General features: G+C 40.0%; 1 protein-coding gene across 1 annotated transcript; it reads left to right on the top strand.

The window, feature by feature from the left end:
- The first annotated feature begins 509 nt into the window (after nt 1-509).
- On the top strand, nt 510-18,341 carry antxr1b (ANTXR cell adhesion molecule 1b). The gene is made up of 18 exons (XM_080304308.1): nt 510-1,172; nt 3,544-3,615; nt 3,713-3,784; nt 3,891-3,972; nt 4,091-4,124; nt 4,364-4,443; nt 6,450-6,518; nt 7,483-7,563; nt 7,646-7,706; nt 8,065-8,163; nt 10,347-10,416; nt 10,602-10,680; nt 10,943-11,038; nt 11,162-11,203; nt 11,300-11,392; nt 15,223-15,387; nt 16,116-16,196; nt 16,904-18,341. Exons 1-18 carry the CDS (start codon nt 973-975, stop codon nt 17,279-17,281), a joined length of 1,854 nt encoding a protein of 617 aa, XP_080160434.1. The 5' UTR covers nt 510-972; the 3' UTR covers nt 17,282-18,341.
- The last annotated feature ends 1,894 nt before the right edge of the window (nt 18,342-20,235 follow it).

Genomic DNA, 20,235 nt, shown 5'->3' with positions numbered 1-20,235 from the left:
CTAATTGTTGAGTGTGGAGCATTAAATTGATTTGGCTTCTGAAGTGGAACATACAGTATCAGACAGCATGTGACTCATCCTGTGTTATTCTTTAACCATTTGGTTTACTGATTGTTAATCAGCTAAAAGAGTTCATTTCAGTTCAGTTCCACTGAGGTTTATTTATATAGACCAAATCAAAGCAACACTATACAAGCGGCACTTAGTGAGCAAGCAGTTTGTGACAGTGGGAAGGAAAAACTCCCTTTTACCAGGAAGAAGCCTCGAGCAAGGAAATGAGTAATGAAAAGAGGTGAGTGGAGGAGTGCTCAGTGCATCACAGTGTATTGCAGGGTTCCCTGCAGCAGTCTCAGCCTATAGCAGCATAACCAAGAAATGGTTCAGCCTCAAAGAGAAAATCCTTCATGTGGACACTTTATATTAACCCTGTATAGTATTTATCTTGTGAATCATCTGGCATTCAGTTCCACTAAAATATTAAAAGCAGTGTGGAAAAAAAGTGTTTAATGTTTATTTGCAGTAACAGCTTTGCACAGTGCATATGTTTACCACTGAGTGGCACTGATGGGTAAGTTGTAGATTCAAGTGAACTACCAAAAGAAGTCAAGGAAAAAAAAGAAGAAAAAACAAAACAAGGAAAAGTATGAGTGAAAACAAATACCTGGACAAAGCTGTGGAGTCATTCAGAGAAACACTCTGAGAAGAGAGGAAGCACCTATGCGTGAGAGTTTTGTTTTGTTGTGCAAACTCTTAGCAAAGTTTTCTACAAGTGTGATGTGAGTGGGAGTCAAAGACTCAGTCCCACAAGCCTCACTCCTCCTCTGCCACCACACATCTGCTCCTGAGGAGATGGGACCCTGATCAGGAGGAGAGCTCTCTTCATCCCTCAGTCTGTATGGCTGAAACCTCCAGAGCACTGTAAGGAGAGGAGCCACCAGGAAAAGAAAAATCCTTCATCCTGAGACAATATTTATGTTTACCATCTCCCAGGCTGATTGCTCTCCTAAATTTGGAGTGATGCCCCAGTGCTGGTGCAGGCGGGTCGTGCTTTGTGTGGAACTGGGTGTACTGGTGGCAGTCCTGGCGGCTGGCAGCACAGCTCAGCTATTTGAGAGGAGACAAGCCGGGTCATCGTGCTATGGAGGATTTGACCTCTACTTTGTTTTGGACAAGTGAGTGCTTTTATTTTTACTTGATCACAGAAGAGATCTGTGTGACTCATCGGTGCTTTTTGAAGGCACAGGTGCACGCATCATTCAAGCTGTCATCCAGTGGCAATGATGGGCTGCTAATTGCCTGACAAAAATATGCTAATATGATGTAACTAGCATGTTTTAGCCTACTGAAATATTAAGGCCTTTATAAAGCTGAAGGTAGGGTCTGGATTCCAAATAGAAACTGAATCGAATGTGACCGTAAGTGACATGCATATAATGCATTTTTAATTTTGAAATGTCACCAGCTTGAGAATTTCTGATCACACCAGTAGAAGCCTGATTTAAAAAGAACAGACTCAGTCATCAGATTTGCTAATTTCCTAACGATGTACCTGCCACAACAGTTCAAAACTCCAAGTCATGATATTGCATTTGCATTGTGAGATACAAACTCATTGCTGCTGTGACCTACACCATCAACTTAAAACTGAATGAGTTATCAACTGATTTTCTAGGTGATCAGTAGCTTTGAATCACTGTGCAAACAGCTTAGGAGGTAAAGTGGCCCCTGTTGCCACAATCTGTGTCAGTATGTTTGACGTATGCATTGAAGAAAAAGCACTATATGAATATCTGTGAATGAATGAGTGTGGGTTGCAGGGTAAAGAGCATTCAGTGGTTAATAAGATTAGAAATGCTGTATATAAAGGCCAACATGGTGAAAAACACCAATTGGAGTTTTGGAGTCTAAAATAAAGCCTTTAAATGTGTTATTTTGTACAATGTGAAACCCCAAAATATTTCTATTCATATAAAAAATGTTGTTTTTTGTCTTAAATGGCTTAAGTGATATTATAGTACTTATCTTAGAATACTTATTGTTCTCAGCTGCTATTGCGGTATCGTCCCATTTTATTCAAGGAAACAGTCGCGGGTTATAAGAGACTCAAATGCCAAGAGCTCACATAAGGGTTCAATTAAATGTCATGAGGCTAACATGACACTGTTGAACAGGTCAAGTCACATCAGTGTGCTGTTTCATAAATTCTCTCTTAAAAGAGCCGTGCATAAATCAAAAACACGCATATCGTTTTCTTTTTGCAAATCACCTCAAAGTTGTAAGAACTGACATGAAGTATGTTTACACGGTGACATCTTCATGCATTCATCAGCGGATGATAAACTGCCCTGCAGGGATTCCTGTTTTCCAAAAGCGGCCGCTCTTCGCTGACAGGCGCTGCCCACATCCAGACCCAATTTCATCTCTCTGCGCTTCGGTCTGCAGAACCCTTTCTCCATTAGAGCCAGATGTTCCAAAGATCCCGAGTGTTTGGCTGTCTCTGCACTGCGACTCACATCACAGGATAAATGAAAACATAAGGGAGGAGGTGAAGGGAGAGTGCAGAGAGAGAAAGGGGCCACAAGAAGTTGTGCATATTTGCTCCACGAGTCTCTTTAATTACAGCCTTCCACTTAGAGAAATCAGCTGGTTGTTTGTGTTGGTCTGCACCTGTTGCAAAACCTGGACCCAGGAGGAAGCCATGTAAGGATCAAGTGGAACTATAACTTTGGCTTGGAGTAAAAGTGGGCAATAAAGTCACATAAAAAAGTGAGATTTTTTTTATGAATAATATACCAAGAATAGCATACCAGTCCCATCCAACCTTATTTAGCATAACAACATAGCTGAACAAAGTGCTTTCTAGTTAAAAAAAAAAAAAAAGAGCAATAAAAAACTAAAACAAACATATACTAAAAGGAAAATAAATAACAGCAAGACATACAAAATGGATGAAAAGTTAAAAACATCTTCACGAGCCAAAAAGAAGTCCAGTCACCTTCTTTTAAAGCACTCAACACCAGTAATTTCCTCTGTTTTCTAAAATATTTTTACACAAAAAGATTCAGGTGATAGCCGATAATCACAATAAGAATACTCTTTAACTAAAACTCCTTTAATAAGTGTCCACAGTGTTCTCCATCACTGCTGCTCACTGTCAGTGAGAATAGACTCCAGTCCTTCTTTCTGCCATTATATTGTATGCAGTGCAAAAACAATCTTTAATTACATCACATTACAGGGTTATAAGGAGATCTAGACTTTAAAGGCAGTTTCCACAATTTCACAGATATTCAGTGTTTCTGTCTTTCAGCTTTTAATGTCACGCTTTTCTTGTCTGTTTTGATGACTCCCTTTTTATTCTTCCTAATTCTGGAAGCGAAGAAGCTAAACAACAGTATAACAGCATTAAGTTGTTCACTATTAGAGTATTTCTAAGTTCTTTCTTAGTCAATTGTGTTGCATGTCTTTTTCAGTCAATTGTGAATTGACTTTTTTGTGCCAAAGCTCCTGTGTGTCACTGAAACCGCTGAATCTTTGTTTCAGGTCTGGCAGTGTGCAGCATTACTGGAATGAGATCTATTACTTTGTCGATCATCTGGCTCACAAGTTTATCAGGTACAGTTACGCACAAGCCGTGGCACTATAAGAGTAAAGGGGGGGAAGAGAACATAAAAACATGTAACAATCATCTCCGGTGTTTTTGTTTTCCCAGTCCTCAGCTGCGGATGTCTTTTATTGTATTTTCAACAGAAGGAAGGATTCTCATGCCTCTAACAGAAGACAGGTGGCACATATACTAACACACCTAAATTTAATAATTCTTTTTATTTTTGTTGTATCATCCCCTTCTGATCAGTAGTTTTTGTCCTTTTTCACGTGTCAATAATAAGAGATCAGATTCGGGCGGGACTGGAGGAGTTACGTATGGTGCAGCCAGGCGGAGACACCTTCATGCACAGAGGATTTCAAAGGGTAAGTCATCTGTAAAGTCAATGAAAAACTGACCCTACCCAACAGTATGGCATCTGAGCCTTTAAATGAGGCCTTTTTAAAGTTTATAGCCACTGACGCCTCAAAACTTCCCTCTCAGGCCAGCGAGCAAATATACTACGGGACTGGAGATGGTAAGTAGATTTTTTCTTTCTTTTCTTTTTTTTAACACTTAATCATAGTAAAGTCTTTGACCCAAACATTAAAATGAATTTCACTCCTAATTCAGAAACGTTAGAATCACTCTATAAGGAAACAATAGAAACACAGCTGCTCTTCACATCACAAATATGTTCAAAATACTTAGAGATTGTGCTCTCAAAGATTTTTTTTTCTTTTTAGCGTTTTAACAGCGCTTCCTTCTGTGCTGTAGGTTACCGGACAGCCAGTGTCATCATTGCCCTGACGGACGGTGAACTGAGAGAAAATCAGTTTGACCTGGCTCAAAGAGAGGTAGAAGAATCCGTGTGAAAAGAAACTTACTAACACTTAATTAAGAAGTTTATGAACAACTATTAACTTAAATAGAAATTTAAAGCCTGTTTTAGTACAAAGCATAAGATAATGTAAATACAGCGTACTGCGTATTTTCTTCTCACTATATTGCTCAAAACACTATTAGAACATTAGAGAACCTAAAGTGTGAATGCATGCTGAACTACTGTACAGGGAGTGCAGAATTATTAGGCAAGTTGTATTTTTGAGGAATAATTTTATTATTGAACAACAACCATGTTCTCAATGAACCCAAAAAACTCATTAATATCAAAGCTGAATGTTTTTGGAAGTAGTTTTTAGTTTGAGCTATTTTAGGGGGATATCTGTGTGTGCAGGTGACTATTACTGTGCATAATTATTAGGCAACTTAACAAAAAACAAATATATACCCATTTCAATTATTTATTTTTACCAGTGACACCAATATAACATCTCCACATTCACAAATACACATTTCTGACATTCAAAAACAAAACAAAAACAAATCAGCGACCAATATAGCCACCTTTCTTTGCAAGGACACTCAAAAGCCTGCCATCCATGGATTCTGTCAGTGTTTTGATCTGTTCACCATCAACATTGCGTGCAGCAGCAACCACAGCCTCCCAGACACTGTTCAGAGAGGTGTACTGTTTTCCCTCCTTGTAAATCTCACATTTGATGATGGACCACAGGTTCTCAATGGGGTTCAGATCAGGTGAACAAGGAGGCCATGTCATTAGTTTTTCTTCTTTTATACCCTTTCTTGCCAGCCACGCTGTGGAGTACTTGGACGCGTGTGATGGAGCATTGTCCTGCATGGAAATCATGTTTTTCTTGAAGGATGCAGACTTCTTCCTGTACCACTGCTTGAAGAAGGTGTCTTCCAGAAACTGGCAGTAGGACTGGGAGTTGAGCTTGACTCCATCCTCAACCCGAAAAGGCCCCACAAGCTCATCTTTGATGATACCAGCCCAAACCAGTACTCCACCTCCACCTTGCTGGCGTCTGAGTCGGACTGGAGCTCTCTGCCCTTTACCAATCCAGCCACGGGCCCATCCATCTGGCCCATCAAGACTCACTCTCATTTCATCAGTCCATAAAACCTTAGAAAAACCAGTCTTGAGATATTTCTTGGCCCAGTCTTGACGTTTCAGCTTGTGTGTCTTGTTCAGTGGTGGTCGTCTTTCAGCTTTTCTTATCTTGGCCATGTCTCTGAGTATTGCACACCTTGTGCTTTTGGGCACTCCAGTGATGTTGCAGCTCTGAAATATGGCCAAACTGGTGGCAAGTGGCATCTTGGCAGCTGCACGCTTGACTTTTCTCAGTTCATGGGCAGTTATTTTGCGCCTTGGTTTTTCCACACGCTTCTTGCGACCCTGTTGACCATTTTGAATGAAACGCTTGATTGTTCGATGATCACGCTTCAGAAGCTTTGCAATTTTGAGACTGCTGCATCCCTCTGCAAGATATCTCACTATTTTTGACTTTTCTGAGCCTGTCAAGTCCTTCTTTTGACCCATTTTGCCAAAGGAAAGGACGTTGCCTAATAATTATGCACACCTGATATAGGGTGTTGATGTCATTAGACCACACCCCTTCTCATTACAGAGATGCACATCACCTAATATGCTTAATTGTTAGTAGGCTTTTGAGCCTATACAGCTTGGAGTAAGACAACATGCATGAAGAGGATGATGTGGACAAAATACTCATTTGCCTAATAATTCTGCACTCCCTGCAGCAATAGCCACGGGTGATGTCACAGTGGCTATGTACATCTTTCATATACTGTCGATAACAGAAACCTCTTGTGCATTACTTCCAGATGTTCCCAGCAGTTGTCAGTGACATGAGAATAACTACAATATAGCTGATGGAGCTTTTAAGTTTCAGCCCAACCAAATTCTAATGTGATTCAGTGAGCGTTCACCATTTCACTGTAGCTTGTTTATTCTGTTTAATGTCTCACTTTCTCTCAGGCTGGCAGAGCACGGCAACTGGGTGCCACTGTGTACTGTGTGGGAGTAAAAGACTTTAATGAAACCCAGGTAAATCTAACAGTTAACCCTTTAAAGCCGGTCGGAGCGGGCGCGCTCTGTTTTGCTTAACTATTTTTAAATCCCAGTAGCACTGCAACCACGTGAGCTAGCGCAATAATTTTTTTTGCATATGAAACCGGAGGAGTTGTACTTACATCTTATGCCATCAGCTTGTCCTAGGTCACAGTTTCCTTCCACATATAGCTTTGCAAAAACTTCATAAAAAGCACTTGCAGGAACAAAAACACAATATTCCAGAAACACGCTTTGCTGATCCAATCAGCTGTTTGTAACACTTCCTACGTCCATCAGCACGAACTATCGCATGTCCACCATGACCTGCCCGAAGCTGGAAGTGACGCCATTTTGCGGAAATGTAGTTTTTTACCATCAGGGCCTAGCGAGCCTGTACTGGTGTTTTTAAAAGTTATGTTTGACTTTATGACTTTCTGTGTCATTTCTGGGATGCTTAGGACTCATATTGCACTGCTGGAAATAGTTTACTTTGATGCATGTGCTGTTTTTTTGCAAATTTGCAGTATAATATTTATTTTAGTTTTTCCTGCATTATATAAAAATTGGTGTATTTCAAAAATAAAACTATGAAGACACTCAAAATAAATTTCCTGTGGTGAGAAACTATTTTGTGCAACTTTTTTGTATTTACAGTTTTGAGGGATAAGCCTCTTAAATTTCTCTAACTAGAAATATATGTTAAAAAAAACAAAAACGATCTTCAATTGTTTTGTAGTTTATTGCACTTTTTTGCAATTTATGTAATTACTATAAATGTACTGCATACATATTATTAAAATTTGGGCTATAATGGTTGTATTGATGTATATCAACTATGATATGATATAAGCACTGGCGGACTTGGTTCTATGGTAGGTCTTAAAGGGTTAACAGTTAGAAGATCAATTAATCAGTCAGCTAAAGAACAATTTAACCATGTAGACATTTTTCTCCACAGCTTTCAACGATAGCTGACAGCAAGGATCACGTCTTCCCTGTGAATGATGGATTTCAAGCACTGCAAGGCGTCATAGACTCGGTACTAAAACACAATAAGATCGCATTATATCAGTGGAAGGTCCTGCACTAAGTTAAGCTTCTGATATTATTTTCTCTTTCAGATCCTAAAGAGATCATGTATTGAAATCCTAGCTGTCGAGCCCTCCAGCATCTGTGAAGGAGGTGAAGAAACTTGAACTCAAAATACTGTCTCAAAATGCAAAAGCTTGATGTATACATACACCTTTCTACTTACACTTGATCGTTACTTTTGATATATACTCCAAATTATACACAGACAATTACTAAAATCACAGTTTAGCAACCAAACTTGGCACACAGGTACATCTTAGGCCCATAAAAGTTTTCATCATCTATATCAGATATTATGACATTATACTATGACATAACAGTACTGTAGCATCGGTATGGACCAGTAGTCCTACTGAGAGCACTTCCCTCCCTAAAACTCACTCTATAGTATTCCAAATTTACCACAAAGACAAAAGTTGATTAAATGATCAATTTAATCCCACTTCAGAATCCTTCCAGGTGGTGGTGAGTGGAAATGGTTTCCTTCATGCCCGAGATGTACAGAAAGTTCTCTGCAGCTTCTGGATCAACGACACTGTTACTTTGAGTAAGTAGCACTTGCAAAGTTTTTCATTTTAATTCATTCTTAGCTGTAATTTCACCTCTCCCATGCAGACTTTATTTATTTAAACCATCACACCATTATGTTACCCAGCTCTCCAGCCCTCTCATTTTTCATAGAGCTTCATTGCAGCTTTCTCTCTCATTGATTTGTTTTGACTAATTACTAATGTTACTGAGGCAGTGATACATGCTGAGGGCTAAACAGCAGACTGGCAAGACTGGCAACCAGTTGGTGAATGTGATGAGGCTACAGAGCCAAATACTTCTATGAGTAGTTGCTAAAGACCAAAACACAAAGCAAAACTAGAGTGAATATAGGCTTACTGATCTTACTTTGTGCCTGTAACTATTTGCTAAAACTTTTGCGAAATCATATTTTGAAGTGTATAATATCTTACACGTGTGAGCTAATTATGGAGCTCTGCCCCAACAAGACTAAAACTCTTCTGTTTATATTCAGTCATTGCTTTGGACAATGAAATCCACCTCCACCCAGTCAGTGTGCACAAACTCAAACAGATGCCTTCTATAACTTCTTTATTAATGCTGTAAAAACACAAGTGATGAGGGTTATAACTATATCTTGATGCTTGCATCTGGATGTAGCAATGCTATGTTTTCAGAAATCCACTTTTTTGGGTTATAACTATACCTAAATGAATAGTTTCTCACTTTGAAATATTCTTTCAAAGACACACTTTGTTGCAGAAAGTCAGACACTCTGATGTATTTAACAATTTCAATCAGGAGAGATCATTTGGCAGTATTAAGCATGCTTATTGAAGTCAATAAACAGAATCCATTGCAATTAGAACAGGATTTCCTGAAGTTGAGATGCTGGTGTGATGAAGACAGAGGCTTGGGTGGAGGTCTGAGTGACCAGGCTGAAGTGGTTATGGAGAGAAGGCAGATGCACAAATGAGATCCAAAAGGCAGAAGGACAGAAGAGCACCGAGATATAAAGAAAATTATTGGACTACAGCAATGATGTCAGCATGGAGTTTGACAGTGTGAGAAAGTGGAATTGACGTAAAGAATAGCCGAGCAGTCAAGCACCCAGGAAAGCAGCTAGATGAGGGATTAGAGATTCTCCTTATTGAACTAAAACATAAGCTTCTTAACGTAGAGTGGAGTTAGCTTTGCTCTTTATATAGATTGGAAACAGAGGAAGAAAATGAGTTTGTTTAAAGTTTGCAGGTAAAATACTTTTATTGCAGGATAGCATGTTTCTGCTTTTTGCCCCTCAGCACTCAGGGACCCTGCTCTGTAATTTTACACCACCACTTACAGCTGAATAGTCAGGGGGAAGAAATTGGAAACTGGAACCATTTTTTATCTTAATTTTTTATTTAGCATGTTTTGAAACTAGTGATTGATGATTGAGGAGATAAAATTATTAGGAAAATGTTTACTGGGGCAAATGAGCAATACAATCATTTACCTGTCGAGAGTTGTCAGAGTGGTCTCTGATACCCAGAGGGGTCTGGTTATTAGGATTAATACAGAGTCAAGGACCTTCTGCAAATACTTCACTTTCCAGAGCTGGGAGTAACAGCCATCTTTTATATACAGTTTGTGGTTGGTGTTTGCAGAAAGAAAAATGTGTGAATCGGTTCAGCCAACAATTATCCTTTAAATGATCAGCAGAATGTATTATTTAGGGATTGCCCTCAGCATTTTCTTCATTGTGCTAAATTTACTTTGGCCAGCGTGGGAGTACGATGGGTGGGGGACAGCAGCTCTTTGTTGGCGATGTAAATCCTCGCCCTCATGAAAAGCCATCAGCGCACTCTTCCTCTCCTTTTAATCAGCTGGTATAGCGCTTTACGCATCTCAGATGTCTAAAGGGGAATGTGGATCTCATCAGAGACGAGCACTGTCTTTGCACACTCCAGACACTCGCTCAGCCAGGGTAAATAAACCACAGCCCTCCCTCATTTGCTTCATTTTCCATAAGAGCAGGAAGTCCAGGAATTCAAAAAAAAAGAAGATATTTTGAGGTTTGAATCTCCTAAAGTTACAGGACTGCAAGAGGAAAGTGAAGTAAATTTTTCCTTTGCATCACTCACAGCTTTCTCTTTCATCATGGATACTCACGTAATGTGTAGTTTACTTTGCTGTGTGCAGTGCTAAATATAAATTTTCACATTATTTCATTTTGCACAGTGAAAAGACCTTTGGTGGTGAGAGATACCTACCTTTTGTGCCCAGCTCCTGTTCTGGAAAAACAGGGAACGTAAGTAATTGCTGCTGCAGGAAACTTTAATGAGCTTCATTACTTCTTATCAAAGTGTAAGCAGTATACACAGCTTGACAGCATGAAAGTGTTTTCATCTGTATCGCTATTTATAATTGCAGTAAACATCTATGAGCACTAAGTATGCAAACCGAGTCCTAGTTACGCTCTTACCTTTTCTACAGGTCTGCCACTCTCCACGTCAGCATGAATAATGGCCTGAGCTTCATATCAAGCTCTGTCACAATCACTGCAGTAGCTTGTGTAAGTATAATGGAAACCAGGAGGGGACAAAAACAATCCCCACACATTACCTCATGGCTAAAAGTATGTGAGGAACTTTATTGACTTAGAAGGAGAATTTGCACATAATGACATAACGTCACAGAAATTTGTCATCTCGCACGCACATTATGCAGGTTAAACCGCTCGACCCACTGCCACAGTGTTCTGCAGTTCATTAGTGGATGAATATAAATAGTGTATCTATGAGCAACATATCCTCAATATGTCCTTTTGTTTGTAGTCTAACGGGACCTTTGTGGCCATCGCGCTTCTGATCCTGCTGCTCCTGTTGACCATCGCTCTGCTGTGGTGGTTTTGGCCTCTCTGCTGCACCGTGGTATGATCATGAAAAACTTACATCCCAACTAAATTAGCGATGCTTATTTTCACAATTACATGATTCCAGTTGTTGCTCTTTGGTGCGATAACAAAAATCAGGCACTGTCTTTTTGGTTTGCAGGTCATCCATGAGGCACCTCCACCAGTAATAGAGGACATTTCTGTAAGTGGAGTGTTTCTTTTTTCTATTCTTTTTTTTTAAAGTTCCTTCCTAAATTTCCCTTTCTTAGAAATAACGTATGCTTATTTTTTTCTTTAGGATGATGAAGATGGTTTTCCAAAGAAGAGGTGGCCCACGGTAGATGCGTCATACTACGGAGGCCGTGGAGTCGGGGGTATCAAGAGAATGGAGGTAATCCAGAAAGCAAACTGTAAATAGATCAGTACTGCATATGTATAATAACTATCGTGCATATTTCCCATTAACAACAAGTATCGACCAGTTGCTCATGCTGGCTAATAGAAATCAAATTCTTGGCTGTACAGTTTAAATTAATCAACCAGCCAAAAAATGTGATTTTCTTTGTTTTCTTTTATTTAACTGAATTATCTCCAGGATTAAACTCTATTTATTTAATGCAATTAAACTCTATCATGGAGCTATGTCCTAATGGGGATTGTTGAGAGGAGATTTAGGATCCAAAAGTGTGGGAAGCAGAAGAACGAATGTTTAACGAGGGGTGATCCGTTTCATTGTAGCTTATTCCAGAATCCAAAATAAACAGTCCAAAAGGAGGATACAAAGAGGAATATGAGGAATACTAAAGAATCTAAGGAGTGCAGCCAGAGGTCTGTACTGCGGAGCAGGATCTGGGCTTATCTCTGTAATTGTTAACCCTGGGTTTTCTGGACTACAAATACAGATCACTTCTTTATTGGGTTGTATCACCATGGTAACTTCTACTGTAGAAGCACCATGAAGTCACGACCTACTGACCAATCGGTTCTCTGGAAAATAGCATCAGTATTCCTGGAAGAGCCCTCACACCCTCTGTTTTTCAGTAGCATTTAAAGTTTCAAATCTGACTCATTGACTTTCCTTGTTGGTTGCAAAGAATTGTTTCTGTTTATAAGCATTATTATATAATACAGGACATCTGTTTGCATTTGTGGATTTTAAGTCAAACTGTCATCATTTAGCATAAACGGGGCTGCAGCTGAAAGAATTGAAACTTGAACTGTCTGTATTGTATGTTTAACATCGTCATATTTTTCTAATATTATAGTTTCATTTTCACTGGTAAAATCAGCTGCTTGTCACGCTGTACACTACACTGTTTGTGATTAGTCAGATGCTCCTTTAATGTGTACCATTTGGTTAAATTAACAAGCTGATAATCAGCTTCCTGTGACCGCTCATCCTGAGTTATTGCTTACATTAGGGTAAGCAAACAGAAGATGATGGAAAGATATTGTTTCTTCACAGTATGAGGGCAATATGTAGATGCACACATAAACGAAGGGCTGACTGGGGTTTAGACGCAGGAGGAGAATGAGGTGGAAACAAAGAGGGAAACAGGAAGTCATACAGGAAGCAAAATTAACACAGAAAACAAAAAAAACTCACGTTGAAAGTAAAAAAGGACCAAAAAAAACCCAGACAAGAATACTAAGACTTAACAAGGCAACATAGAGGGGCATGAGAACATGAAAATATGAAAGCACTCGGGCGACTATTACAACTAATACTACTATGTCGGTCAAAAACCCTGTGACTATATACTTATATAGTTACCAGTCTGCTTGTGTGCTAGATTGCATGCTATTTGAGTTTTTAAGTTGCTTGGCAACCTAAAAACATCGGGCTCTTGTTGAATCTTACACAAGTGAAAATGAAATTAAAATGTTCTAATGTGATTGTACATTTTATTTGGTGCTGCTGACTAGGGCTGGGCCATATCATACCGTTCACGGTAATACCGGTGTAATGTTGGGCAACGATAAGAAAATGAAATATCGCGATAGAATATGGGTAAAACGCACATGCGCAGTGCCTTTGTTTACATACGCACATGGCGGCGACGCAGAATGAGAAGAGCGAAAGTGGATCGTTGAATGAAACCAATGAACCAGAATTGGTTTGTAAAAATGCTGCAACTTCAGTGGTGTGGAACTGGTTTAGCTTTCGTCCGTCAGATACACAACAAAGCACTATTTTTGGTAGCGCATGCTAGTGGGCCGTCGTTATTACCGTGTTTTTTGGAAAATACGGCACACTTAAAATCAATCCTTTGATTTTTCTGAAAATCGACAGTGCCCCTTATAATCCTGTGTGCCTTATGTTTGAATTCTGGTTGTGTTTACTGACCTCGAAACGATTTTATGTCGTACACGGCGCTCGAAAATTTGTCAAATGTTTTAGTACGACTTTGCTAAGCTACGAAGCCGCACCGCTTGATGGATTGTCGGAGCATCGTAGGCAGGAGCCTCACGGAGTGATACATACTGTGCTTCAACATAATGTTACCGTATTGTGTGTGTATAACCTCTTTTTAAGTTTTGTGGATATTATACATGGTTATGCTGAGGATATGTCGGCCACTTTCCACTGGAAATGCCTTTTGGTTTAACTGTCAGCAAGGAATTTGCATTTGCACTGTAAAATTTTTATATAACTTTAATGCACACAAAAAACAGCTGCTTGTTTAAGTGAAAATACATTGATGTTTGTTTGTTTTTTGCACGTTGGGGAGTTGTAAAGTATTTTGTCTACTTTCAATTATATCGTCAGTTATATCGTTATTGCAAATTTTCAAATGTATATCGTGATAAATATTTTTGGTCATATCGCCCTGCTCTACTGCTGACTGGTTTCAGCCTCACTGATATACACGTGGCAAGCTTCACTCTGGCATTCAGCTGAAAGTAAATGCTCAAAGACGGGAATGAGATCAAACAGTAGTACAGCAAGCATACACAAGAAAACAGGAAGCAAGTCAGCCTTTGAAAGAGATGAGTATGCGACTCTGTGCTGGACGGCACTGAGTCACTTTGTTGTCGTAATTAGCTCTGAGAAACAGAAAGAGTTAAGATGAGGCCCTGTGCACAATAAACTGCGAAGTCGGCATAAGTGCTCCAAAGAGTGGAGCAGTTTGGTTCATGGTGTTGAGATAAGAGCAAGCAAGCTGTTCCCAGTGTACGCTGAAATGCGAGAGGAGGAGGAGGAAGGCAACAGAATCTTCAGACCAGAGAGGACCAGATGTGTGCGTGGTTTGGGAGGATAAGGTCAAGGAGACAGTTGTCACCCAGTCAGTGTGACGTTTTGGGTTTTTTTTTTAACAGACTGGTTGTGAAGTCTGAAGAGTCTTTGCTGTGAACACTTCCAAAACCAGCTACGGAAAGTATGCACAGCTTCATTTATGTGCCTTTTCTGCCAAGTTAAAGCCTTGGTGGCTTGTCTGGTGCAGCTGAAAGGGAGTGAATTTGAGTAATGAACTTTCAAGGCTGCTTTGACAGAAATGCTTTCACTCTTACTGTGCCGGGTTCCTTTTTTAGCTTTATTGGTGACTCTGAGAATCGAGATATTTGCGTTAGAGAAAAACCCAGTCGGGCTCTTGTTGAATCTTAAGATTTCTTAGTGAATATGGTTTGAGACTTAATGCTCTATATCCTCTTGAAGGTTTAGAAATAAAACCTAAATGTAAAACGCAAATTGAAACAATTCAAGTCAGAGCCAAAGGAGCTACTTTTGTGTGTGTGTGTTTTGAGATCTTGTGGACTTCAGTGGACTGGCTTTAATTAAAACCCACACAGGAATGCTTCAAAACATGTTAACGTACAAGGAAAGAGATTTTTTTGTTTCTTTGAGTAAAAGGAAATGCGGCACATTGTGTCAAACACAAACCTCATTTACAGCAGTCACATTCAGGCACCCTGACACACGTGCAGAGGCAGTGGTAAAACTAGAACCCACTGGATGTGATTTTATTGGCTCAGATCTTGTCAGTTCTCCAGAATCACAACTTTGGTCCAACTTTTCACTTTTTTCTGGCTTCATATTTTTCCTCTTGGACTCTACTAGAGAAGCTTTGCATGACTGATGACAAAATCCTTATTTATCTTCTATCACCCCTTCATCCATTCTCTGTCTGAGTTGTGGAGCTTTTTTACCACCGTTGGAGACCACTGGAGGCTCCATACTAACGTGGCTGTCTGAAACACAAAGCTTTTCTTTCTTTTCAGGTTCGATGGGGAGATAAAGGATCGACTGAAGAAGGAGCCAAACTGGAAAAGGCTAAAAACGCTCGCGTTGTGATGCCCGCGCAGGAGTACGATCCTGCTCCACTGCGGCATTACTACAACTCACACAAATCTTCCCAACCCCACAAGTGGTACTCGCCCATCAAGGTGCTCCAGTATTTCACTTTTCATGTCCATCTGTTTGGCAGTTTGTTCATGGCCCTTCTGTGCACTGTGTTCTACAGTAGACTTGCTTGCCATAAATAAAACGTGCTATTTTGGTCTAATACACTCTCCCGACAGAGATTCTTAATATCAAGAGTTACACTTTCTGGTTAAATAAGGGTTAAATAAATCCAAAGTATTACTGTAGCTTTCCTGTTTTGAAAAAAAATTTCATCTCAGCTCTACTTGCTGGCTTTTCCTAGAGTTTTAAATCTCATGGCCATGACACAGAAATGTATTACTGCCATAAAATGTATTCTAAGGCATGGATCACATATGTAATATATAGATAATAGTGTTTCCAGATGCTCTTCTTTGACATGTAGGACCCTTCCTTACATATGTCTTCCAACACAGAAAAAAAAGACTTTATGTATGACCAGGAAACAGTTAATACAATTGGTTTCCTCACATATTAGTCAGCTGGATGGATGGTAATAGGAACCAGACATGCACTGAGCTAACCCCTGAATATGGAATTTGTTGCGCGGGTGTTATTTCAAACAAAATACATTCTTTGTTTATCTGTCTCTTTGTCATATTAAAGCCTCCTGAGATACATCTGGAGCAAAAGTGCTCCAGAGCCAGGCTGGCAATTAACTGTGGATAAGGGATTGTTGGTATTTTTATTTATTTATGCTGTTTTGTTTTTTTTATTCGTCCTCCTTTAGGGCAAACTGGATGCTCTGTGTGTATTTCTGAGAAAAGGCTACGACAGAGTGTCTGTAATGCGACCTTATCCCGGAGACAAGGTGAGGCATGAGAAAATAAAAGGTAACATTTTAACCTCCTCTGCAAGGTAACACAACTGGATATTTCACGCTTGTAAGATGAGCACACGTTGAAATAATAAAAGGATTGCGAACCAGCTATTTCAGCTTGTGGCAGGAAGACATTTAAGAGTCTGAATTTATTATCTTTGGAAAATAGGAATGTTTGAAGTTCAGGATCAAACAAGGAAAAAAAGAAAAGTGGAGTGGATGGAAAATAACCTTGAATCTTATCTGCATGACATTAACTTCACTTATCCAATAAACTAAACATTTTTAAGTCAAAGCCGCTTCAAATCCCAGGAGTATTTACTTCAAGGAAACCCTCAAGTGGCACAGCGAGTAGACAAAAGTGAAAACAACTGCAGCATTGTCTGGAGCATTGCTTTCATCATCTGCAGAAATCATTAAGAGTAGATGTTGCCTGCCTTCCTAAACTCCCAGCATCAGCACGGCTGGCCTGTCAGGAATGCTGTTTTCTTCCACAGCACAAAGTAATGGTGGAATTTTCTCTTTCCATCTGAGAGCTGTATCTCTCCAAACCTGCTAACTGCTGTGCCACAGGAGATGTTGGACTTTTCTTGTCTTAATTGCCCTTTTTCTTCATGTCTCTCACTGTACAGTTGAAGTACTTAACAAAAGCAAACTTCTGTATTGAGCCGTGAACACTTCCTGTGCTCTAATTACAGGGCAGGTGCATAAACTTCACCCGGAGTAAATCCTATCCTGCTCCTCGCTACCCCATCTACAAACACCCCGCCACACCTGTCTACACTTTGCCCCACAGCTACCAGCGCCGTCTGTCGGAGGGCAACGAGCTCTCCCACTTGCCCCCCTCTCCAACTTCAACCCTTCCTCCTCTGCCATCCACTCCTCCGCCATCCTCCTCCAGCTCGCCCATGTACACGCCACCTCCAAACAGAGCCCTGCCCTCAACCAGCAACAGCTCTCTCTCTGCTCCTCCGTCTCCTACCGGCTCTCTGCCGCCTCCACCTCAGGGTCCACCTCCGTGTAGAGCACCACCTCCATCGCGGCCCCCTCCACGCCCCAATCATGACAACCACTGATAACTAAAAACTGAAATACTGGAGGATCCCAGCTCCAAACGGGAACCTAAAAAAGGGCTTTTCACTGTGTCTTTTCACCTGGTGATCACCCACTCGTGGCCCACACCTGCCATGATATGAACTGTGACTTTGTTTTTTTAAGTTTAAAAAGTGAAATTTTTTGGTGTAAATGAGCACAGCTTTGGCTAATGGAGTTAGCATTCATTTCTTTTTTTTAAAGAAGTTTTGCTCTTCAAATCAGATAATTTGGTCAAACATTTCAAATTACCAATGAAAATTGTAACCTTTGTCTTTAAACTGTCACGAGTTTGAACAGCAGAAAACCCAGTGCTTCATCAAAGGTATCATGTGTTTTATACATGAGAGTTGGTCCAGGAAGCAATATTTTGTGAATGAATGTTCTTTGAATCACAAAAACATACATGTACACACATTGTATTTAATGGAAGTTGATTGTTTTTAATACTATGAGTATTTTTGAGGTTTTTTGGGTTAATTTTTTTTAAAGTAAGCAGAGCTGGGCAAGCTGTTTTGCTACAAGTGTTTATGCTAAGCTAAGCTAACTGCACCCTAGCTTCACATTCATCGTACAGGCACGAGAGTGGCTTTGATATCCTCACCTAGCTTTTGGCAAGAAAACAAATAAGCATATTTACCACAGTTAAGATTTACACATTGCTGACACAAACATTGTTTGCTGCAGAGAAACTGGTCCACTCGCCTCATCAGTGTGGAAATAAATTCTTTCGCAGACCGGAGATGTTCGAGTATTCAGACACTGAGTTTGGCAGCGTGTGACGCTGTTTAAGTTCTGTCACAAATGTGACCTCTGGAAAGTCACTGTGCGACTGATTCAGCTGGCAGAACGGCAGACTCAGATTTATGTTACGTCTGATTTGTTCACACCACTATGATGTGCAATAAATCATTTTAAAGATAACTTTCCTTTCCTTCTTTTGCCCCGTGTCAGAGATTTTTATCAGAAATTTGTACACTACAGGCACCTCTGCAAATGTTTCCGTTCATTTTGAATGAATAAACTCCTCTCAAGTGTGTAGTAGATGTGTGTAATGTTCAGTATCACCACGTAACCCGATAAATGTGTGCACTTGTTAAGCCTAAACAGATTTTGGCTTGTCACAGTGGAGAGAAGACAGCTACTAGTATCATAGCATATATATATTAAAAGAAAGTCATCTTATGAATCGCTTGTTATGACTCAGCGAGATCCCCAAATCCACACCTGAAATATGTGCCTTCAAAACTACCTGTATATTACATGCAATTTTATTAGGGACACTCGAATAAAAAACAAAAATGAATTAAAAATATCAATTATCTTTTATCTACTGTCACTTCAGAGGACAAAACTATACTCATTTGCTCAGGACTGCAAGACTGAAAAAGTGGAAAAGATCAAAATAAGGTTTCTTTTCTGAGTGGCTCCATGAGCTTTGAAGCGGAGGAAGTGAGCTGCCTGAAGTGATTCTTAATCCTTGTAAAAAAAAAGAAAAAAGAAATAAAGAAAGAAAAAAAAAGAAAATGCCCAATTTTTCCATGTATGGAAGTCAGTGGGAATGGGGAAGTAAAAGAGGCAGATGGACTTTACTGCTGTGCTTCAGTGGGAAAACACCTACAGCTGAAATGTGGACATATACATACATGCATATATAAGTTACTGAAAGGATTTATAATAAACTACAAAACCAGAACATATAATCACAACCACTTTATTAGGGTACAGCTTGCTAGTACTGGGTTGGACCCCCATTAATTCTTTCTGGCATAGATTCACAAGCTGCTGGAAACACTCCTCATGATTTTGGTCCATACTGACACGATAGCATCACACGGCTTGTTGACTGCACATCCACCCTATTGGAAGAAGCCATCAGAAGATGGATATACTGTGATCATAAAGGGATGGAGTCAGCAGCATTACTCAAAAAGGCTGTGGTGTTTTTTAAATATGCCTGATTTTTACTACGGTGCCCAACGTGGTCCAAGAAAATATTACCAACACCATCACATCACCACCACCAGCTTGAATTAATGATACAGGCAGGATGCACGGATGCATTGATGCACGCGTTCATGTTATTTACATAAACCTCTAACCCTACCATATGAATGTTGCAGAAGAAATGAAGACTCGTCAGGGTGGCAACATTTTGCTGTCCAATTTTGGTGAATTTTTGTGGTTAGTGTGAACTGTATAGCCTCAGTTTCCTGTTCTTAGTTGACAGGAGTGGCACGCAGTGTGTTCAGAGGTGCTCTTCTGCATACCTTGATTCTAAAGTGATTATTTGAGTTATAGTGGCGGGGAACTGCTAGATATTTAGTCTTTTTTGGACTGTTCTCTGTAAACCCTAGAGATGGTTGTGTGGGAAAATCCCAGCAGATCAGCACTTTCTGAAATACTCAGACCAGCCTGTCTGGAACCAACAACCATGCCACGTTCAAAGTCACTTACATCACTCTGCTCTGCTCACTTTGAACATCAGCAGATCATCTTAATCATGTCTACGTGCCTAAATGCGTTGGGCTGCTGCCACGTGATTGGCTGACTTTTGTGCTAACAAGCCGTTTATTCAGTGTGCCTAATAAAATGGCAAGTTCGTGTATATCGTTGCGATAGGTTAAACCATATTACAACACATTTTCAGCGATATGCTTTTCGGGTGAGATGTGGCTCTCTATAACAAAAGACAGGGGAAAATGCATTATGTAACAATCCAGAGCAGCCGGTCAGCTGATTTTCATTAAACTCAGATCTCCTAAAATAAATCCTAATGTAACTTTTCCATGTGTTTTTGTTCAGTTTTTTTCACCAGTAGGAAATGCTTTCGCAGACACGCGCAGGCGGACTTGCAGTCCTGTGAGCGGTGAGCTCATGGAGGCGTGTCAAAGAAAACTTCCAGAAGCAGAGGCAGCAGTGGGATTAAAGGCAGCAA

The sequence above is a fragment of the Astatotilapia calliptera genome, chromosome 7 (genome assembly GCF_964374335.1).
Source record: "Astatotilapia calliptera chromosome 7, fAstCal68.1, whole genome shotgun sequence".
Taxonomy (NCBI): domain Eukaryota; kingdom Metazoa; phylum Chordata; class Actinopteri; order Cichliformes; family Cichlidae; genus Astatotilapia; species Astatotilapia calliptera.
This window is presented reverse-complemented; position numbering and strand designations above follow the sequence as displayed.